At 38.0% G+C, this 18,907-nt stretch overlaps 1 protein-coding gene across 5 annotated transcripts in view; it reads right to left on the reverse strand.

Moving 5' to 3' along the window:
• Positions 1 to 18,907, reverse strand: part of HACL1 (2-hydroxyacyl-CoA lyase 1) — a 49,559-nt gene that overhangs the window by 13,440 nt on the left and 17,212 nt on the right. For 4 of the 5 annotated variants that reach the window (XR_014135249.1, XM_078432360.2, XM_078432364.2 and 1 more), the window contains 7 exons: positions 13,244 to 13,349; positions 10,967 to 11,050; positions 9,925 to 10,026; positions 7,453 to 7,607; positions 6,877 to 7,035; positions 5,020 to 5,127; positions 3,905 to 4,091 (listed from right to left, as the gene is read on the reverse strand). Coding sequence is in view for 4 of the 5 variants with exons in the window: in XM_078432360.2 (XP_078288486.1) it covers positions 3,905 to 4,091; positions 5,020 to 5,127; positions 6,877 to 7,035; positions 7,453 to 7,607; positions 9,925 to 10,026; positions 10,967 to 11,050; positions 13,244 to 13,349 (901 nt within the window). In the remaining variant the exon portion in view is untranslated. The remainder of the gene's footprint in view (positions 1 to 3,904; positions 4,092 to 5,019; positions 5,128 to 6,876; positions 7,036 to 7,452; positions 7,608 to 9,924; positions 10,027 to 10,966; positions 11,051 to 13,243; positions 13,350 to 18,907) is intronic. The other variant, XM_078432362.2, reaches the window with a different exon arrangement.

The raw sequence follows: 18,907 nt of genomic DNA on the forward strand, positions 1-18,907 counted from the left end.
CCTCCTTTGCTTGCTCTAAAATCTAAAAGTCCCATTATAACCACATTTACCACAATGGCGGTAAATGAAGTTTGTCGTTGGTCTTGTGCTTTTCCCAAAAAGAAGCTAAAAACTCACAGTGCATCTTGCCGTCTTGTCCTATAAAATAACTATTATCAAGTAATCAGGTCACAAAAAACTAGAGTCCGAAAGAACCAGAAGTCGAGTCAAAAGAAGAAAGAAGAGGGGGAGTATCCAAATCTGAAAAGAAGCTGGGTAGGAAGAGCAGTGCACAGAAGCCAAGCCTTTCCCAGGATTCATTCTATCCCACACATGTGGCCTGCACAGAGGTGACTGCAGAGATTAGGTCCTCTCTATAGTATAGCAGGAAGCAGTCAGTTTACACCGCAAATCAATGACCAAATGGCAGATGGACACACAGACAATCAATGAAAATGAACAGCCTGGAAACAATATATGTGTGGAATTTACTGGAATGAGGATAACTCATGTTGAAGTGATAGATTCAAGAAATATAAGGATGATCCTTATGGAGTTATCGAAGAAGAGATAAGAACCTAAATTTCTCCAGCAATATCCCCCAAAATTCATAGAGAACTTGGAGAAGAGATCATTAGAAACCTGAATTCACTAGCGAGACGGGGACAGTTCATTAGGGCTTTACTGTGACTAGCATGGTTTCAAGAATGTCTATTTTGTGTGGTTCTGAATATATCTATTAAATCCATCCAATCTAATGTGTCATTTAAGGCCAATGTTTCCTTATTGATTTTCTGTCTGGATGATCTATCTATCCATTGATGTAAGTGGTGTATTAAAGTCCCCTACTATTTTTTGCAGTGCTATTTCTCCCATTAGGTCTGTTAATATTTGCTTTATATATTTAGGTCCTCCTACGTTGTGTGCATAAATATTCACAAATGTCATATCCTCTTGTTGGATTAACCCCTTTACTACTATGTAGTGTCCTTCTTTGTCTCTTATTAAAATGCTTGTTTTAAAGTCTATTGTGTCTCCATCCCCAAAGGCAAGGGAATTAAAAGCAAAAATGAATCACTGGGACCTTATGAAGATAAAAAGCTTCTGCACAGCAAAGGAAACAACCAACAAAACTAAAAGGCAACTGACGGAATGGGAAAAGATATTTGCAAATGACATATCGGACAAAGGGCTAGTATCCAAAATCTATAAAGAGCTCACCAAAGTCCACACCCGAAAAACAAATAACCCAGTGAAGAAATGGGCAGAAAACATGAATAGACACTTCTCTAAAGAAGACATCCGGATGGCCAACAGGCACATGAAAAGATGCTCAACATCGCTCCTTATTAGGGAAATACAAATCAAAACCACACTCAGGTATCACCTCACGCCAGTCAGAGTGGCCAAAATGAACAAATCAGGAGACTATAGATGCTGGAGAGGATGTGGAGAAACGGGAACCCTCTTGCACTGTTGGTGGGAATGCAAATTGGTGCAGCCACTCTGGAAAACAGTGTGGAGGTTCCTCAGAAAATTAAAAATAGACCTACCCTATGACCCAGCAATAGCACTGCTAGGAATTTACCCAAGGGATACAGGAGTACTGATGCATAGGGGCACTTGTAACCCCAATGTTTATAGCGGCACTCTCAACAATAGCCAAAGTATGGAAAGAGCCTAAATGTCCATCAACTGATGAATGGATAAAGAAATTGTGGTTTATATACACAATGGAATACTACGTGGTAATGAGAAAGAATGAAATATGGCCTTTTGTAGCAGCATGGATGGAACTGGAGAGTGTGATGCTAAGTGAAATAAGCCATACAGAGAAAGACAGATACCATATGTTTTCACTTTATGTGGATCCTGAGAAACTTAACAGAAACCCATGGGGGAGGGGAAGGAAAAAAAAAAAAAGAGAGGTTAGAGAGGGAGAGAGCCAAAGCATAAGAGACTCTTAAAAAGTGAGAACAAACTGAGGGTTGATGGGGGGTGGGAGGGAGGGGAAGGTGGGTGATAGGTATTGAGGAGGGCACCTTTTGGGATGAGCACTGGGTGTTGTATGGAAACCAATTTGACAATAAATTTCATATATTGAAAAATAAATAAATAAATAAATAAATACATGAAGGGCAAAAAAAAATAAATTCTTTATCACATAAAAAAAATAAAGTCTATTGTGTCTCAATGGAGTACTATGTGGCAATGAGAAAGAATGAAATATGGCCCTTTGTAGCAATGTGGACGGAACTGGAGAGTGTGATGCTAAGTGAAATAAGCCATACAGAGAAAGACAGATACCATATGTTTTCACTCTTATGTGGATCCTGAGAAACTTAACAGGAACCCATGGGGGAGGGGAAGGGAAAAAAAAAAAAAGAGAGGTTAGAGTGGGAGAGAGCCAAAGCATAAGAGACTCTTAAAAAATGAGAACAAACTGAGGGCTGATGGGGGTGGGAGGGAGGGGAGGGTGGGTGATGGGTATTGAGGAGGGCATCTTTTGGGATGAGCACTGGGTGTTGTATGGAAACCAATTTGACAATAAATTTCATATATTTAAAAAAAAATAAGAATTTGTAGATTAAAAAAATACAATTCCTAAAAAAAGTTAAAAAAAAAAATAAAGTCTATTGTGTCTGATATAAACATAGCTATCCCAGCTTTCTTTTAGTTTCCATTTGCATGGAATATCTTTTTCCATCCCTTCACTTTCAGACTGTGTGTCCTTACATCTGAGGTGAGTCTCCTGTAGACAGCATATAGGTGGGTCTTGTTTTCTTATCCATTCAGCCACTCCTCTGATTGGAGCATTTAGTCCATTTACATTTAAAGTAATTACAGATAAATATGTACTTATTGCCATTTTGTTCATTGTTTCCTGGCTATTTTGTAGTTCTGTTCCTTTCACCAAAGTCTCTGATATCTGTTTTTATAGAACATAATTTCAGTAGAACTTTATGTATCTTATAGTTTCTAAATCAGTTAATTTACATTTCACTGACTGTCCAGGCATCCACTTGCCCACTGGTCTACTACCTTATTCAAAAAAGAAAACGACCTCATGGCATATATATGTATAAAGAACCAAGACAGAAACTTCTTGAAAAAATGATCTGCTCTGAAAACAGTGACTGATACACAATGTGTAAGCATGGAAGATAGATATATAAGAGAGGACAACTGGCAGGACCAGGATCAGAGCACAAAATTAAGTATGAAAAGCAACTTAATCTGAGATGGGAGAGGATTATGCTACACACCTTATCATTTATTTTACAGCTGTAATCTACACTGTAGTTTTGCTATGGAGGCCAAAGTAACCAATTTTGAATGTAACTGCACAAATCTTCCTGTTATGGTCTCATCCTCCCACTCTGTCTCCCACTCCCATTCTGCCTTTCAGCCACTGCGGCCTTCTTTCAGTTCCTCAGACCTGCCATGCTCCTTGCTGCCACAGAGCCTTTGCACATCTCTTCCCTAGCCTCTTTGCTGGACTGTCCCTACTTACCTTTTGGATCTCAGCTTAAGCATCAATCAGTTCCTCTGAGAAACCTTCCCCTGTGACCCCAATACAGATCAGATTCCTTGGTAGTATATTTGTTCAGAACTGGGTGCCTTTCCCTCAGAGCAATTGCCTCAGTCTGTTGTGATGCATTCAGTTGTGAGGTGACTAGGCTGTTCCTCTCCCCTAATGGACTGTAAGCCATTAGGTGAGGCCGAGTCCAGGTTTGCTCATCATGCTATTCTTGGCAAGTAACACAACATACCTAACACATATCTCAACAAATATTTATTGAAAAAACCCAAGAAAGTGCCAAACTCAGAAACGGTTTAGAAAAAACAGTGTTCTATTTGGTAGATACTTCTAGGGATAGGATGGGAGATGCATTTCTGATTTCTGCTTAGCAACTGAATTTACCTGGGCTTTCCGCGTGGCTTGTGGCTCAATCATGATATTGATAAGAGAAGGTGCAGTTGTGTCTGCCAAACTCTCCCTCAGTGATTTTTGGAGCTCTTCTGGTGTTTGTACAAAATACCCTTTGCCTCCAAACGCAGTCATAACCTGCTCGTAATGGGAGTTTGGCAAAAGACAGACGGGAGGGGCCCTAAAAAAGGTCATAAGTCAATAGAAAAAAGTCATTCTCTGAAATAATCTGTGGAAAAATTTAGGCTGAACTGAAAGGTGTACATTTATGTTCAACAATTAAAGATGCCAGTACACTAAACTTTCCATATATTTTTTGTTGTCTATACAGCAATGTCTAACAGGACTTTTTGTGATGAAAGAAATGTTTTATATTTACATTTAAATATATATATTTATGTATACATTATCCAATATGATAGTCACTAGCGACCTGTTGCTGTGAGCACTTGAAACGTGACTAGTTAAAATAAGAACGATTTTTAAATTTAATTTAAATAGCCACACATGGCTAGTAGCTACTAGCTACTACACCATCAGCTACGATGAATCCAAAAGAAAAAGAAGAAAAGAGGAATGGTTACTGCAAAACACCAAGTAACAACAAAATGAGAAATGGAGTCAGTGAGGCAGAAGCAAACATACTCACATCCCATTCCACCCCTAGGCTGACTCCCACACGGCTAGCTACGATACTGTCACAGTTTGACTCTGCCACCAGATAATCAAGAATTAGTTAAGTAATAAAAAGAAGGAAGATCTCTGGATCATAAATAATGTGTTAACATCCATTTCCTCCATGGTGTAGTAGGAACAGAAGGACTGGAAGCATTTTGCAACAAGCCCTTTCATTAACAAAGCTTGCACATCAATCTTAATTGTCTGAGTCTTTAGTGGCTCCCTGATCATAAATTATTTATTGAAGCACCCCATCATGGGCAGTTGTACAAAGAGGGGCCATGCATACGGGGTTCCTGCCCTTTAGGGGGGCTGAAAATATAAATAAACAATATTGACACCACAGAAGCACATTATAATACAGCAGACTTTGTAAGGAGACATTAAAATAGATGAGAGAAAATAAATACATACTGTTCTGGGTTACTTACACTGCAGTAGCATCTCCAAATTTTAACATTTCCTTCCAACTATCCACATCAAAACCTTGGTAAATTCCATTATTATTCACCACCAAAAGAATGATGGGCAAGTTGTACCTCAAATTGAAAGCAAAATATAAAGGAAATCATTCTTCATTCTAAAGCACTTTATTATCTTCAGGCTGAAACTTTAACTTAAAAATGGATAGTTTTCTAGAAATAACCTTTTTTGTAATATTAGGGTAAGACTAAAACTTAAACATTTGTTACCTAAAAAGGAACATCAAATCATTAATGGAAATACGGAGTCAGAAAGGATGTAAGAACACCAGGTGCTAGCATTATGCATCTATGGACCTCACTGTGCTTTTCTGAACCTTGGTTTTCATAGATCCAGGTGCTAAGAAGGACACCTTCCACCTTCTATATTTAATACCTTCTGAAGCACCACTTCTAGGTGGTGCCTAAGAGTACTATTTGAAAAGTATCTTTTTATTTCCTGAACTCCTCACAGACAAGCAGTATTTGCTAGATGCTGTGGGAAGCATACAAGTGACTAGCATACATTCTCTTCTCTCAAACCACTTCGCTCCAAGCTAGAAAAGCATTATATGGGGATGCCTGAGTGGCTCAGTTCGTTAAGCATCCGACTTCGGCTCAGGTCATGATCTCACAGTTCGTGACTTTGAGCCCTGCATTGGGCTCTGTGCTGACAGTTCAGAGACTGAAGCCTGCCTCAGATTCTGGGTCTCCCTTTCTCTCTGCCCCTCCCCCACTCTCTGTCTCTCTCAAAAATAAAAACATTAAAAAAATTAAAAAAATAAAAGCATTGTATAATAGAGAAAAAGAGAGTATTTAATAATGTGCTATAAACAGTACTGTAAAGATGAAAGGATGATTAAATTTTACTAACGACTCACAAAAGAACATGGGCTTTATTTTGTACACACATAATTTCTGAGACCAGGTGTAAAAACAAAACTACACGGCATACTGTTATGCAATAGGACTGTGGAAACTACTTGTGCTCCATGCTCAACGGGAATCATGACTCTCTAGAAGGCTGGCTTTTCCATAAATCATCTTTTTGGTGTATACCACTAGGGTTGTCAATACAGACATTCTAATAAGTACATTTTTCCATCTGATCTTGGAAGTATTGTATACCAAAGCTCTGAAAGCCCCCAAAACATGATTTACAAAAGGTCTAATAAGAGTCCTGGCTAAGAATAAAGAAGGACTTTACTACAGTTTAAATAATTAGGGAGAAAAAAGTCCCCATCCTTCTATAGCAGGATCTACAGCTCGTGAGTTTCTCCCTATAAACAACCCTCACAACTATAAACATAATCCGAACAGCTCACATTCAATGAACAATCGTCTCGAGCTTTACCTAGATTACCTCATTTAATCCTCACTACCGTCCTCTAAGGTAGGAACTATTATGATTCCTCTCCCTATTTTAGAGGAGACAGCAGCTTAGTAAAGTAACTTAACCCACATCACCTGGCTCTGTTGTGGTCAACCGGTATTTAAATCCAGACCATGGACCCAGAGGCTGTGCTCTTACCCACAAAGCTTTGCTGTCTCCCTGCCAAAAACAAGCTTTTCTCAGACTAGAACTTTTTGCAGTGATCTCAAAACCACTCCTCACAGTTTTGCGGGTTTGGGGCATGTAGTAAAGAGGTCATGAACACACTGTCCTAGATGAGAAAGACCCCGGGGTTATTTTATACTAGTATTCTCAGGACACAGCACAGAGTGTGTACAGGGCATTTGGCACATGGTGAACGCTGAGTAAGCATCTGTTAGGCAAGTGAGTCTTTATTCTTTATCTTTTGGAGAAAGAAATGAATGCTGTTGTACCTACAGATGGTTTCCACTTCCATGCCAGAAAACCCAAATGCACTGTCTCCTTCCACACAGATGACCCGCTGACCTGTGTTTCTAGCTTTAGCCAGTAGAGCGGCTGCAATGGCAAAGCCCAAACCAACTCCCATGGTTCCAAAAGTACCAGCATCAAGCCTGTTGGGGGAAAAAGCTAAAATGAAACCCTCTGGGGCACGTTGCAGATGGTGGGCGGGCACAAATCTAGTCATACTCATGTGTAAAATAGAGAACAATAAAAACATTCTCTGTCTTTAATATAAAGTTTTTAGACTGTGAGGAACCGACTAGTCAAGGATAAGCGGTATGAGAGGAAAAAGTCTCTCGTGATGGCTTGGAAAACTGTGAATATATCCTTGGAATGGTAAGTATACAAATTATCACATGACCTCAAAGACATATCAAGCATAAAAACTCTGCCAAATCTCACCTAAGAATACTTTTGTGGAATATATCCTTATACACTGAACATGTATAATCCTCAAATGTTTTATGAACCTGCATTACTGTAGTTTCAAAGTTAACACATTAAAATTACTTTTCTGGAAGCCTTACCTGTGACGAGGAAGGTAGTTTTGAAGCACAGTGCGTCCAATATCCATAGTATTTGCTCCTTCACTTACTACAAAACAGTCTCTGGGTAGCTGTTCTTGAACATGATAGAATACTGTGTAATAATTCATAGGCAGAGATTTTTGGGAAGCTAATTCCTAAAGTATTTGAGGGAAATATAATCAAATTAGGTTGAGATACAGTGAAAAATGAGGAATGTCAATAAGCTACTACCAAACTCATTTGGAAAGAGGCTACAAGCTACAAAGTTCCCAAATGGCCTCTCTTAGAAGCTAATGGATCTGTGGGCAGCCCTGTGGGACAGGCTAAGAAAAATGGGTTCCACAGTCCCAGTCTGGGACACAATCAAATAATCTAGGGAATATCTTTCTTCTTGGAGATCCACAATACACATTAGCATCCTAAAGTCAGACAAGTCGTATGGTAAAGGTAGCTGGAAACATTGGGTTAAACAAAACTAAACAGTCCTATTTGAGCACTTTTATGAATACACTGCCTTAGAAAGTAAAAATTTTATTCTAGAATACTTTAATCTGAAATACGCCCTGAATCTTAAAATAAAAATGAAGTCAGGATTTTAGAAAATCTGAAAATCTGGTTCTTCTCCACATGCATTAGAGAGTAAAGGAGATACGCTTCACCCACTAAAGAGTCTTTGAATGGAGCAAGATAAGTGCCTTTGTCTAGCCATATGCCTCTTAGAGCAGAGAGAAAGCCACATGGGGCTTTAGCAGCAACAGTCCCAAGGGCTTCCTGCATTGCCTCTTCACCTGTGCTGTTTTGGCCTGTTGGAGGTTATACCTAAGATGGATGAGGCACCGTCCTATACTCCTGCACCAGAGAAGAGAGGCAAGTTCCTCCCATCTTAAACTAGTATGATTCCTAGGAAAAAGAAGGGATTAATCATGACACCTCTTAGGAAAATAGAATTGAGACTGTCTCTTGATAGAAATAGCCACTGATTAACATTCCAATAAAACATAGAATTATGTATAGTTAATTCTGCTGTTTTTGAAAATGTGAATTGGGGCGCCTGGGTGGCTCGGTCAGTTAAGCGTCTGACTTCGGCTCAGGTCATGATCTCACGGTCCGTGAGTTCGAGCCCCACGTCGGGCTCTGTGCTGACAGCTCAGAGCCTGGAGCCTGTTTCAGATTCTGTGTCTCCCTCTCTCTCTGCTCCTCCCCTGTTCATGCTCTATCTCTCTCTGTCTCAAAAATAAATAAACATTAAAAAATAAATAAATAAATAATAAATAAATAAATAAATAAAAAAGAAAATGTGAATTTATTCCAAGACATCTGACATATAAAGGAATAATATGAGCACAATGCAAATTTCACATTTGCTCCTGTAGGATTCCGTCAGTGAGAAACACTACATGAACACAGAAAACTGCACCTAGCTGAACCAAAATGCACAGGAATACACAAAACATCAGAAAAAATCATGAACAACCTTTCTCACAATCAAAGAAAAAAATTCTACCTATATACAAAGACCCTAAATAGAAATCACCACATCCTACAGAGGTGGTTCATTTCACTGCTAGTAGTGGGTGGTCTGGTAGTTTCACACATTACTATAGTTTCCAAAGCCTTTAGATATCAGGCAAAGCCATGAATGCAGATGAGGAAGTCACAAAATAATTTTCTGTGGTGACACAAAAGTTAACTTAAAAAGGCTATAAGTGGTCTCACAAAAAAAAAAAAAAGAAAGAAAGAAAAGAAAGAAAAGAAAAGTGAGGTGATGGATGTGTTAGTGAAATAGATGGGGGCAATCCTTCCACAGTGTATATGCATTATCAAATCATCGTGATATACCTTTAAATATCTTACAATTTTAAGTGTCAATTATACCTCAACAAAGCTGACATTTTTTTTTTTAAAAAGGCTATACATTGGAACAAATTTTCTGTTTTGATGAAACACTTATCTATTATACATGCATGCCTTGAAGGACTTATACCTTAAGGGTAGAAAAACATGCCCCAGTTTAAGATTCCAAAAGATTTCTTAATTGTGATTTGGTGCCAAGGTCAAACTGAGGACAGTGAGTCCTGCCCATTCACATGGGCTCTTATAACTTTCTGTCCAATGTCAGATCAGCCTCCTTCCACCATGTCACTCTAACTCACAAGCTGAGATCCTCCCAATGCCCACTTCCACAAGAGACTTCAGGTCTTTTTCAAGGAAAAGTACTATATTTATTGAAGTACATATGTCTTAACCATTTAACGTGTGTAGAATTTTGCCACCATTTTTATTAGGTTCCTATCTTAATGTTTCACAAAGTTGACAGCTGTGCCTCTAAGCCTTTTTCCCCATAAATCCCACGGGTTTTACTCCATGATTTCATATAGCGTGGTGATTTAGGAATGCGTAGGTCATGTTATGACAGAGCTACTGGAACCATGGGCCTGAAGTGTTTCTAAATTTCTGTGAGTCTCGTATTACCTTGGATGCGGCTTCATTGCTCTTCATTTTTTCTCTCAGAGTTTTCCACCAGCTGCTCTCTGGAGGATACTGCCATGGCGTTTTATCAAATTGTTCTAAAAGCTAAAAAACCACAGACTTTTACTTTTTGAGAATAAGCTTATGTCATATTAACACAACAATATCTTGTTAAAGAAGATGATACTGCTCTGCTATCCTGCCCTTCTCATCACTCTTACTGTCCGCACTCTAGGCAGCTAACAACTGGTAGAAAATAAATAGGCAACACGGAAAGCGTTCGTTTGGGTCAGTGTGGACTTCTGCCAAATGGGATTTCCACAGGACACAAGGGAAATGCTACCTCACCTCACAGGCAGGGGCTTTTATGTCCTCCTCAGCTTTTGACGCTAGAAAGAAAATCACCCCCACCATAGAATCCTTGAGGAAGGGACAAGAGCCCCAAATATCCAGGGACTTCTGAGATACAAACCAAATGTTCCAGGATGTTCTAATATGTGATTGGGGATTGCTTCCTAATATTATGTAGTGATGATAACAACACCAATTTGTATCCAATATCAAGTGAAAGATGTCACTATACTTTATCTCCTGATATAATGAACTGTATAAATTACATACAAATGATGAGTACCATTTGAAGAGTAAAAAAATCTCTTTATTGCCTAATGAAATACTAAGTTAGGTTTTTCCAGTACATTAAGACATTTCTTGGCTGTAAGTTCAGTTACTCTGGAAGCTGTATTATAATTTTTCAGAGAGCTGAATCCTATTTAGTATATCACTGTTTGCTTACTGACTGCCTTTAAGTCTTCATCGCCTTCCAAAATGATTAACTTACTTGCTTAAAAATGATTTATATATAAGGAGTTGGATTTACTGAGTTCCAAAGTTCTTTTCAAGACTAGCTTTCCATCATAAATTTTGCTTAAAATAGATATTAATAAGCCTGTCATGAAGTGAATCAAGGCTGAGACATTTTTAACAACAGACTATTGCTTAAAGACCAATCCATATAAATTAAAGCCTAGGTAAAAGCTCTTACCTGTTTAGTGACAGCATTTATGTCTCCTAGCAAAGTCACAGCAGGCTTTACATTATTCCCCAATTCTTCTGCACAGATATCAACCTAAAAGAGATAAAGCTTAAGAACAAGCCATGCTTATTCTTAAAAATCTTTAAGAAGTCAATTAACACTGGGGCACCTGGGTGGCTCAGTTGGTTAAGCGTCTGACTTCAGCTTAGGTCACGATCTCGCAGTTCATGAGATCGAGCCCTGGATCGGGCTCTGTGCTGACAGCTCAGAGCCTGGAGCCTGCTTCAGATTCTGTGTCTCCCTCTCTCTCTGCCCCTCCCCTGCTCACGCTGTCTCTCTCTCTCAAAAATAAATATTAAAAAAAAAGTTTTTTAATAAAAATAAAAAAGTCAAGTAATACTGAATAAATGAACTGTGTATATGTAACAAATGATAAAGATGATTTTATATCCAAGATATTTCCTAATAAAAGTAAAAATCCATAGAACTGTAAGTATCACAGCAAGTACAGAAACCTCATCATCTTCCTTCATTTTAACGTCTACTCTGTAGATTTGGGTATTGTTCTATTATACCCACAGGAATCCATCTGACTTAATCAATTATAGTTTTGAATCTCATCAATAATAAGGTTCTGTTTAATTACACTGTAGTTCCCTACTTAGAGCAGCTCTCAAATGTGAACTATCAGAATCACCTGGTAGCCTTGTTAAACCACAGACTGCAAGAGTCTACTTCAGAGTTTCAGCAGCTCTGAACGAGGCCCCAAAATGTGGTTTTCTAACAGGTTTCCCAGGTGATGCTGACGCTGTTGTTCCGGGGACCACACTTTGAACTACTACTCCCTAGGGTATAGCATGATTAGTTTCCACTTACCTAGAGGCCCCATTTCTGAATGGCCATGGGCAAGTGGAAATAGCTGTGCAAGAAGTTGTAATTTAGCCACCCTAAAGGGGATGCATTGTATTCTGTACTCAAGAGATATAATCAAGAGGCAGCAGCATCTTCCAGGGAAACCCCAGTCTTGCTTATTTGCAGTGTTAGTTCTCCCATAGCCCCAGGGGGAATGGGACTATTAGAAGTTGACTCCTTAAAAAGTAAACAGGGAGAAGATAGCAATTGTAGCTGGGTCATCAAACACCATACACAATCTCTGGAGGACAAATAGGTTCACGTTGTACTATATAGGCAGTACTTTCCACACCAATAAGGAAACTGGCTTAGAAAGAGGATCATAATGGTACATGAATCATTAGAGGGAGGTCAGAGTATATATTCCACTATTCAGTGACAGGTAAAAGCATTTAGAGATTCCTAATCAAAGGGTGTTGGAAAGATTTGGCATCTTGGGTGCCTGGCTAGCTCAGTCAGTGGAGCGTATGAATCTCGATCTTGGGGTTGTGGGTTCAAACCCTATGTTGTGTGTAGAAATAACTTTTTTAAAAAATCTTAAAGAGAAAGAGTTGGCATCTAAAAAAACAACTCATGGACACATGGAAGCTTGCTCATTAATGTCTTGTTAGCGCATATCTGCATTTGTGGCAGGGCCTGAAAGCTGCTATCTAATCTTCCCTCCTTCCTTAGGAATACCCCTTGAAGACTGTTTCCTAGTTCCCTTCATCCAGAGTGGGCAGTGAGACATAAGCAAAAGTTGTAGGGTGGGGCTTCAAGAGTTGGCCCTATTAATAAAACTACCATATCCCCCCTTTCCCAAATCGTCCTATTTCCTGCCCAGAATCATAACCTGATGGTTGGCACTCCAGCAGCCATTTTGGATGATGCAACCTTGATGGTGGAAACCAGGCACTAAGGATGGAGAAGAAAGATAGAAAAAGCCAGAATCCCTGATGACATTGAAAGTCTGCATTCTAGCCATGAACCACCTACTTCTGCACTTCACATTACGTAAGAGAAAAATAACCCCCTAAATCTTTCTAAAAATAAATAAAAGAAAAAGAAAACTCAATCTCTAACAATGCTGAATGTTTTGTTCTAATCTACCATTGTACTCAAACCCCTTCTGTCTGCCTTCAAATATACTTGAACTATGAAGAAGAGGCAAATTATGCTTTTCAAACTATTTAAAACTTGGTTTTGAAAGGTTTTCTGGTTAGAAGTAAAGTGGCACATTATGTTTCATAGGCTTGAAAAGGCAGCTTACTTTGGTACCTGTAATTATGTTAGACGATAAAAATCTACAAAAGCCAAGAAGAAAGCGGAGCTGGCAATAGCTGAGGACAATAAGTCACAGATAGCTCTGGTTTTCAATCTCGGCACTCTGAGTACCTGGATAAACTTCACATCTGGCTGGTATCTTGGAGGCAGTCCAAAATGCAAAATCCAATTTAAACGGGCACCAAATAACACAATTACATCAGCAAATTGCAAAGCCCTATTAAAAAGAAAAATCTGTTTAATACAAAATGTATCTATTATTTCTTACTTGAATTATTCTAAAATCATTTTTTAAATATTTATAAAAGTTCAAATGATTTGGAGGTTATTTTATTCTAGTTTTCAGAATCAGCTTCTAGAGTAAATTTGATCTTTCAAACCAAGATAATTTATGAAGCCATTCTATTTAAATAGTAATCTACAAGGTAAAATAAGTAGAAAAATATAAGACTATACCTATTTCATTGTTTGTTATTTATCATTAGAAAAATTATTATAAGTCTACTGTAGATAATGTGGAAGAATAGAAACAGTATAAAGAAAAAAAACCTCATGCAGTAATACTATCGACTTGAAAGCTATTGTCAGTAGTCTGGTATATTTTCATCTCTAGTCTTCTTTCTATGCAAGCGTATTTTTACATAGTTGAGCTTATATGCTATAATACTGTCTCATGCACTTTTGCTTATTATTACGTTTTCCTTATCATTAGGTTCTTAAAATTTTTATCATTTTTGTTATTTTTATGCTCTATTTATATATTTTTTTAGTAATCTCTATACCCAACGTAGGTCTTGAACGCACAACCCTGAGATCAAGTCGCATGCTCTTCTGACTGAGCCAGCCAGGCACCCCTTAAATACAATTTTGAAAGGCTGCATATTTTGCAGAACACATATACCAAATTTATTAAATCTTTTAATTACTGGATAATCTGTTATTAATAGTACTGGGTGGCACATCTTTATGCTTAAATCTTTTTTTTATGTTTACTTATTTTGAGAGAGAGAAAGCGAGCAGGGGAGGGGGAGAGAGGGAGGGGAGAGAGAACCCCAAGCAGGCTCCACGCTCAGTGGAGCCTGAGCCTGAGCCATTATCAAGAGTCGGATGTCTAACTGATTGAGCCACACAGGCGCCCCTACACTTGAACATTTAATGCATGTTTCACACTGATTCCTAGAAGCAGGTATTTGTAAGACGATTGATTCATATTCCCAAAATGCTTTCAAAAATATTTACCAAATGTATTAATAGTTTTATTTTATATATCTTAATATCCTTGTCAATACAATGAATTTTTTAAAAATAATTTTTACTTTGACATGCACACTGATATTAACATAGTCATCTTTGCTTTGTTCTTACCGCATACACCTTTGCTTACTTTATGCTGTATCATTTGCTTCAGATGTTGTTCTTATATGTAACTGTCTTTTTATTGATCCAATCAATAATGTTTCTACCTTTCTACAGAAGGATTTATATCATAACTGCTATGGGGTTCTTTTTCCACTTCTCATTTTTCTGCTTCTTGGCTGTTTCCCTTTTATCCTACATTTTTCTATAGGGGATCTATTCTTTTGCTTTTGTCTTCTTCAGTGAGGATATCATACATGAAATAGCATTTTCATATACTGTATTGGTCCTGTGGGACCCAATTTAACAGATAAAAACTGCAATTAGAAGAATAGATTTGCTTATTGATACTTGATAATATTGATTCGATTATTTATGACTGCTTGAAATCTTTTTTACACTATTAACTTCTTTTTTCAAGATAAATATTCTTCATTGTTATTCTTTTTTAATTTACATCCAAGTTAGTTAGCATACAGTGCAATCATAATTTCAGGAATAGAATCCAGTGATTCATCCCCTACATATAACACCCAGTGCTCATCCCAACAAGTGTCCTCCCTAATGCCCCTTGCCCATTTAGCCTATCCCCCAGCCACAACCCTCCAGCAATGTTGTTTGTTCTCTGATTTTAAGAGTCTCTTATGGTTTGTCCCCCTCCCTGTTTTTATATTATTTTTGCTTCACTTCCCTTCTGTTCATCTGTTTTGTATCCTAAATTCCACGAGTCATATATTTGTCTTTCTCTAATTTCACTTAGTATAATGCGCTCTAGTTCCATCCATGTTGCAAACGGCAAGATTTCATTCTTTTTGATCAAGTAATATCCCATTGCAATATACATACCACATCTTCTTTATCCATCAATGGACATTTGGGTTCTTTCCACATTTTGGCTATTGTCGATAGCTCTGCTATAAACATTAAGGTGCATGTGCCCCTTCAAAACAGCACTCCTGTATCCTTTGGATAAATACCTAGTAGTGCAATTGCTGGGTCATATGGTAGTTCTATTGTTAATTTAATATAATTTATTGTCAAGTTAACTAACTAAAACCAAGTGTGCTCTTGGTTTCAGTGGTAGATTCCCGTGATTCATCGCTTATATACAACACCCAGTACTCATCCCAAGAAGTGCGCTCCTCAATGCCCATCACCCATTTTCCCCTCTCCCCCCCGCCATCAACCCTTAGTTTGTTCTCTGTATTTAAGAGTCTCTTATGGGTTTGCCTCCTTCTCTGTTTGAAACTATTTTCCCCCTTCCCTTCCTCCATGGTCTTCTGTTAAGTTTCTCAAGTTCCACATATGAGTGAAAACATATGAGATCTTTTTCTGACTTAGTTCACTTAGCATAATACCTCCAGTTCCATCCATGTTGTTGCAAATGGCAGGATTTCATTCTTTCTCATTGCCAAGTAGTATTCCATTGTATATATAAACCACATCTTCTTTATCCATTCAGCAGTTGATGGATATTTGGGCTCTTTCCATGATTTGGCTATTGTTGAAAGTGCTGCTATAAACATTGGGGTACAAGTGCCCCTATGAATCAGCACTCCTGTATCCTTTGGATAAATTCCTAGTAGTGTTATTGCTGGGTTGTAGGGTAGTTCTATTTTTAATTTTTTGAGGAACCTCCACACTGTTTTCCAGAGTATGGAAAACTACATCCTGAAGTCCAGAATTGTGATGCCTCCAGCTTTGGTTTTCTTTTTCAGGACTGTTTTGGCCATTTGGGGTCTTTTCTGGTTCCATACAAATTTTTAGGATTGTTTGTTCTAGCTCTGTGAAGAATACTGGTGTTATTCTGATAGGGATGCACCGAATATGTAGATTGCTTTGGATAGTATCGACATTTTAACAATATTTGTTCTTCCAATGCAGGAGCATGGAATATTTTTCCATTTTTTTGTGTGTCTTCTTCATTTTCTTTCATAAGCTTTCTATAGTTTTCAGTGCATACATTTTTCACTTCCTTGGTTAGGTTTATTCCTAGGTATTTTATGGGTTTTGGTGCAATTGTAAATGGGATCGATTCCTTGATCTCTCTTTCTGCTGCTTCATTATTGGTGTATAGAATAGAAATACAACCGATTTCTGTGAACTGATTTTATATCCTGCGACTCTGCTGAATTCACGGATCAGTTCTAGCAGTTTTTTGGTGGAATCTTTTGGGTTTCCCACATAGAGTATCATGTCATCTGCGAAGAGTGAAAGTTTGACTTTCTCCTTGTGGATCTGGATGCCTTTTATTTCTTTGTGTTGTCTGATTGCTGAGGCTAGGACTTCCAACAGTATGTTGAATAACAGTGGTGAGAGTGGACATCCTTGTCGTGTTCCTGACGTAAGGGGAAAAGGTCTCAGCTCTTTCCCATTGAGGATGATATTAGTGGCAGGTCTTTCATATATGGCTTTTATGATCTTGAGGTATAATCCTTCTATCCCTACTTTCTTGAGGGGTTTTATCAAGAAAGGATGCTGTATTTTGTCAAATGCTTTCTCTGCATCTACTGAGAGGATCATGCGGTTCTTGATCTTTCTTTTATTAATGTGATGTATCACACTGATTGATTTGCAGTTATTGAACCAGCCCTATATCCCAGGTATAAATCCCACTTGATCATGGCGAATAATTCTTTTAATGCACTGTTGGATCCGGTTGGCTAGTATTTTGTTGAGAATTTTTGCATCCATGTTCATCAGGGAAATTAGTCTGTAGTTCTCCTTTTTAGTGGGGGTCTTTGGTTTTGGAATCAAGATAATGCTGGCCTTGTAGAATGAGTTTAGAAGTTTTCCTTCCATTTCTATTTTTTAGAACAGCTTCGAAAGAATAGGTGTTAACTCTTCTTTAAATGTTTGGTAGAGGGGCACCTGGGTGGCTCGGTCGGTTAAGCGTCCGACTTCGGCTCAGGTCATGATCTCATGGTCCGTGAGTTCGAGCCCTGCATCGGGCTCTGTGCTGACAGCTCAGAGCCTGGAGCCTGTTTCAGATTCTGTGTCTCCCTCTCTCTCTGCTCCTCCCCTGTTCATGCTCTGTCTCTCTCTGTCTCAAAAATAAATAAACGTTAAAAAAAAATTAAAAAAAAGTAAATAAATGTTTGGTAGAATTCCCCTGGAAAGCCATCCAGCCCTGGACTCTTGTTTTTTGGGAGATTTTTGATTACTGATTCAATTTCTTTAGTGGTTATGGGTCTGTTCAAATTCTCTATTTCTTCCTGTTTCAGTTTTGGTAGTTTATATTTTTCTAGGAATTTTTCCATTTCTTCCAGATTGCCTAATTTATTGGCATATACTCACAATATTCTCTTATTATTGTTTGTATTTCTGCAGTGTTGGCTGTGATCTCTCCTCTTTCATTCTGGATTTTATTTATTTGGCTCTTTTCCTTTTTCTTTTTGATCAATCTGGCTAAAGGTTTATCAGTTTTGTTAATTCTTTCAAAGAACCAGCTCCTGGTTTCACTGATCTGTTCTACTGTTTGTTTTTTAAATTTCAATAGCATTGAGTCCATGGGGGAGTGGAAGAAAAAAAAAAAAAAGAGGTTAGAGACGGAGAGAGCCAAAGCATAAGAGACTCTTAAAAACTGAGAACAAGCTGAGGGTTGATGGGGGAGGGAGGGTGGGTGATGGGTATTGAGGAGGGCACCTTTTGGGATGAGCACTGGGTGTTGTATGGAAACCAATTTGACAATAAATTTCATATTAAAAATAAATTTCAATAGTATTGATTTCTGCTCTAATCTTTATTATTTCCCATCTTCTGGTGGTTTTGGGGATTTGCTGTTCTTTTTCCAACCCTTTAAGGTATAAGTTTAGGTTGTGTATCTGAGACCTTTCTTCCTTCTTTAGGAAAGCCTGCATTGCTACATACTTCCCTCTTATGATGGCTTTTGCTGCATCCCAGAGGTTTTGGGCTGTCATGTTATCATTTTCATTGGCTTCCATGCACTTTTTAATTTCCTCTTTAATTTCTTGGTTAACTCATTCATTATTTAGTAGGATGTTCTTTAATCTCCAAGTATTTGTGGTCATTCCAAATTTTTTCTTGTGGTTGATTTTGGGTTTCATAGCATTGTGGTCTGAAAATATGCATGGTATGATCTAAGTCTTTTGTACTTGTCAAGGGCTGATTTGTGTCCCAGTATGTGATCTATTCTGGAGAATGTTCCATGTGTTTAATATTACCTTCTTAAACTTCTGATGGAATGAAGATAAACTTCAGCTCAAGCCAAGTTAAAATACAAATATATAAATATACACATGCACACACTAAAACCTTAACAGGGTAAGAATTTGGTTACTGTACAATGTATACCAATATGAAAAAAAAGTAAAGGTATAGTCTATACTTGTATAGATTAAGGTATAATCTATTTAAGATAGTATTAAATGAGCAAAAATTACATTCTAAAAACCCTCA

Source organism: Panthera onca, chromosome C2, assembly GCF_046562875.1.
Source record: "Panthera onca isolate mPanOnc1 chromosome C2, mPanOnc1 haplotype 2, whole genome shotgun sequence".
Taxonomy (NCBI): domain Eukaryota; kingdom Metazoa; phylum Chordata; class Mammalia; order Carnivora; family Felidae; genus Panthera; species Panthera onca.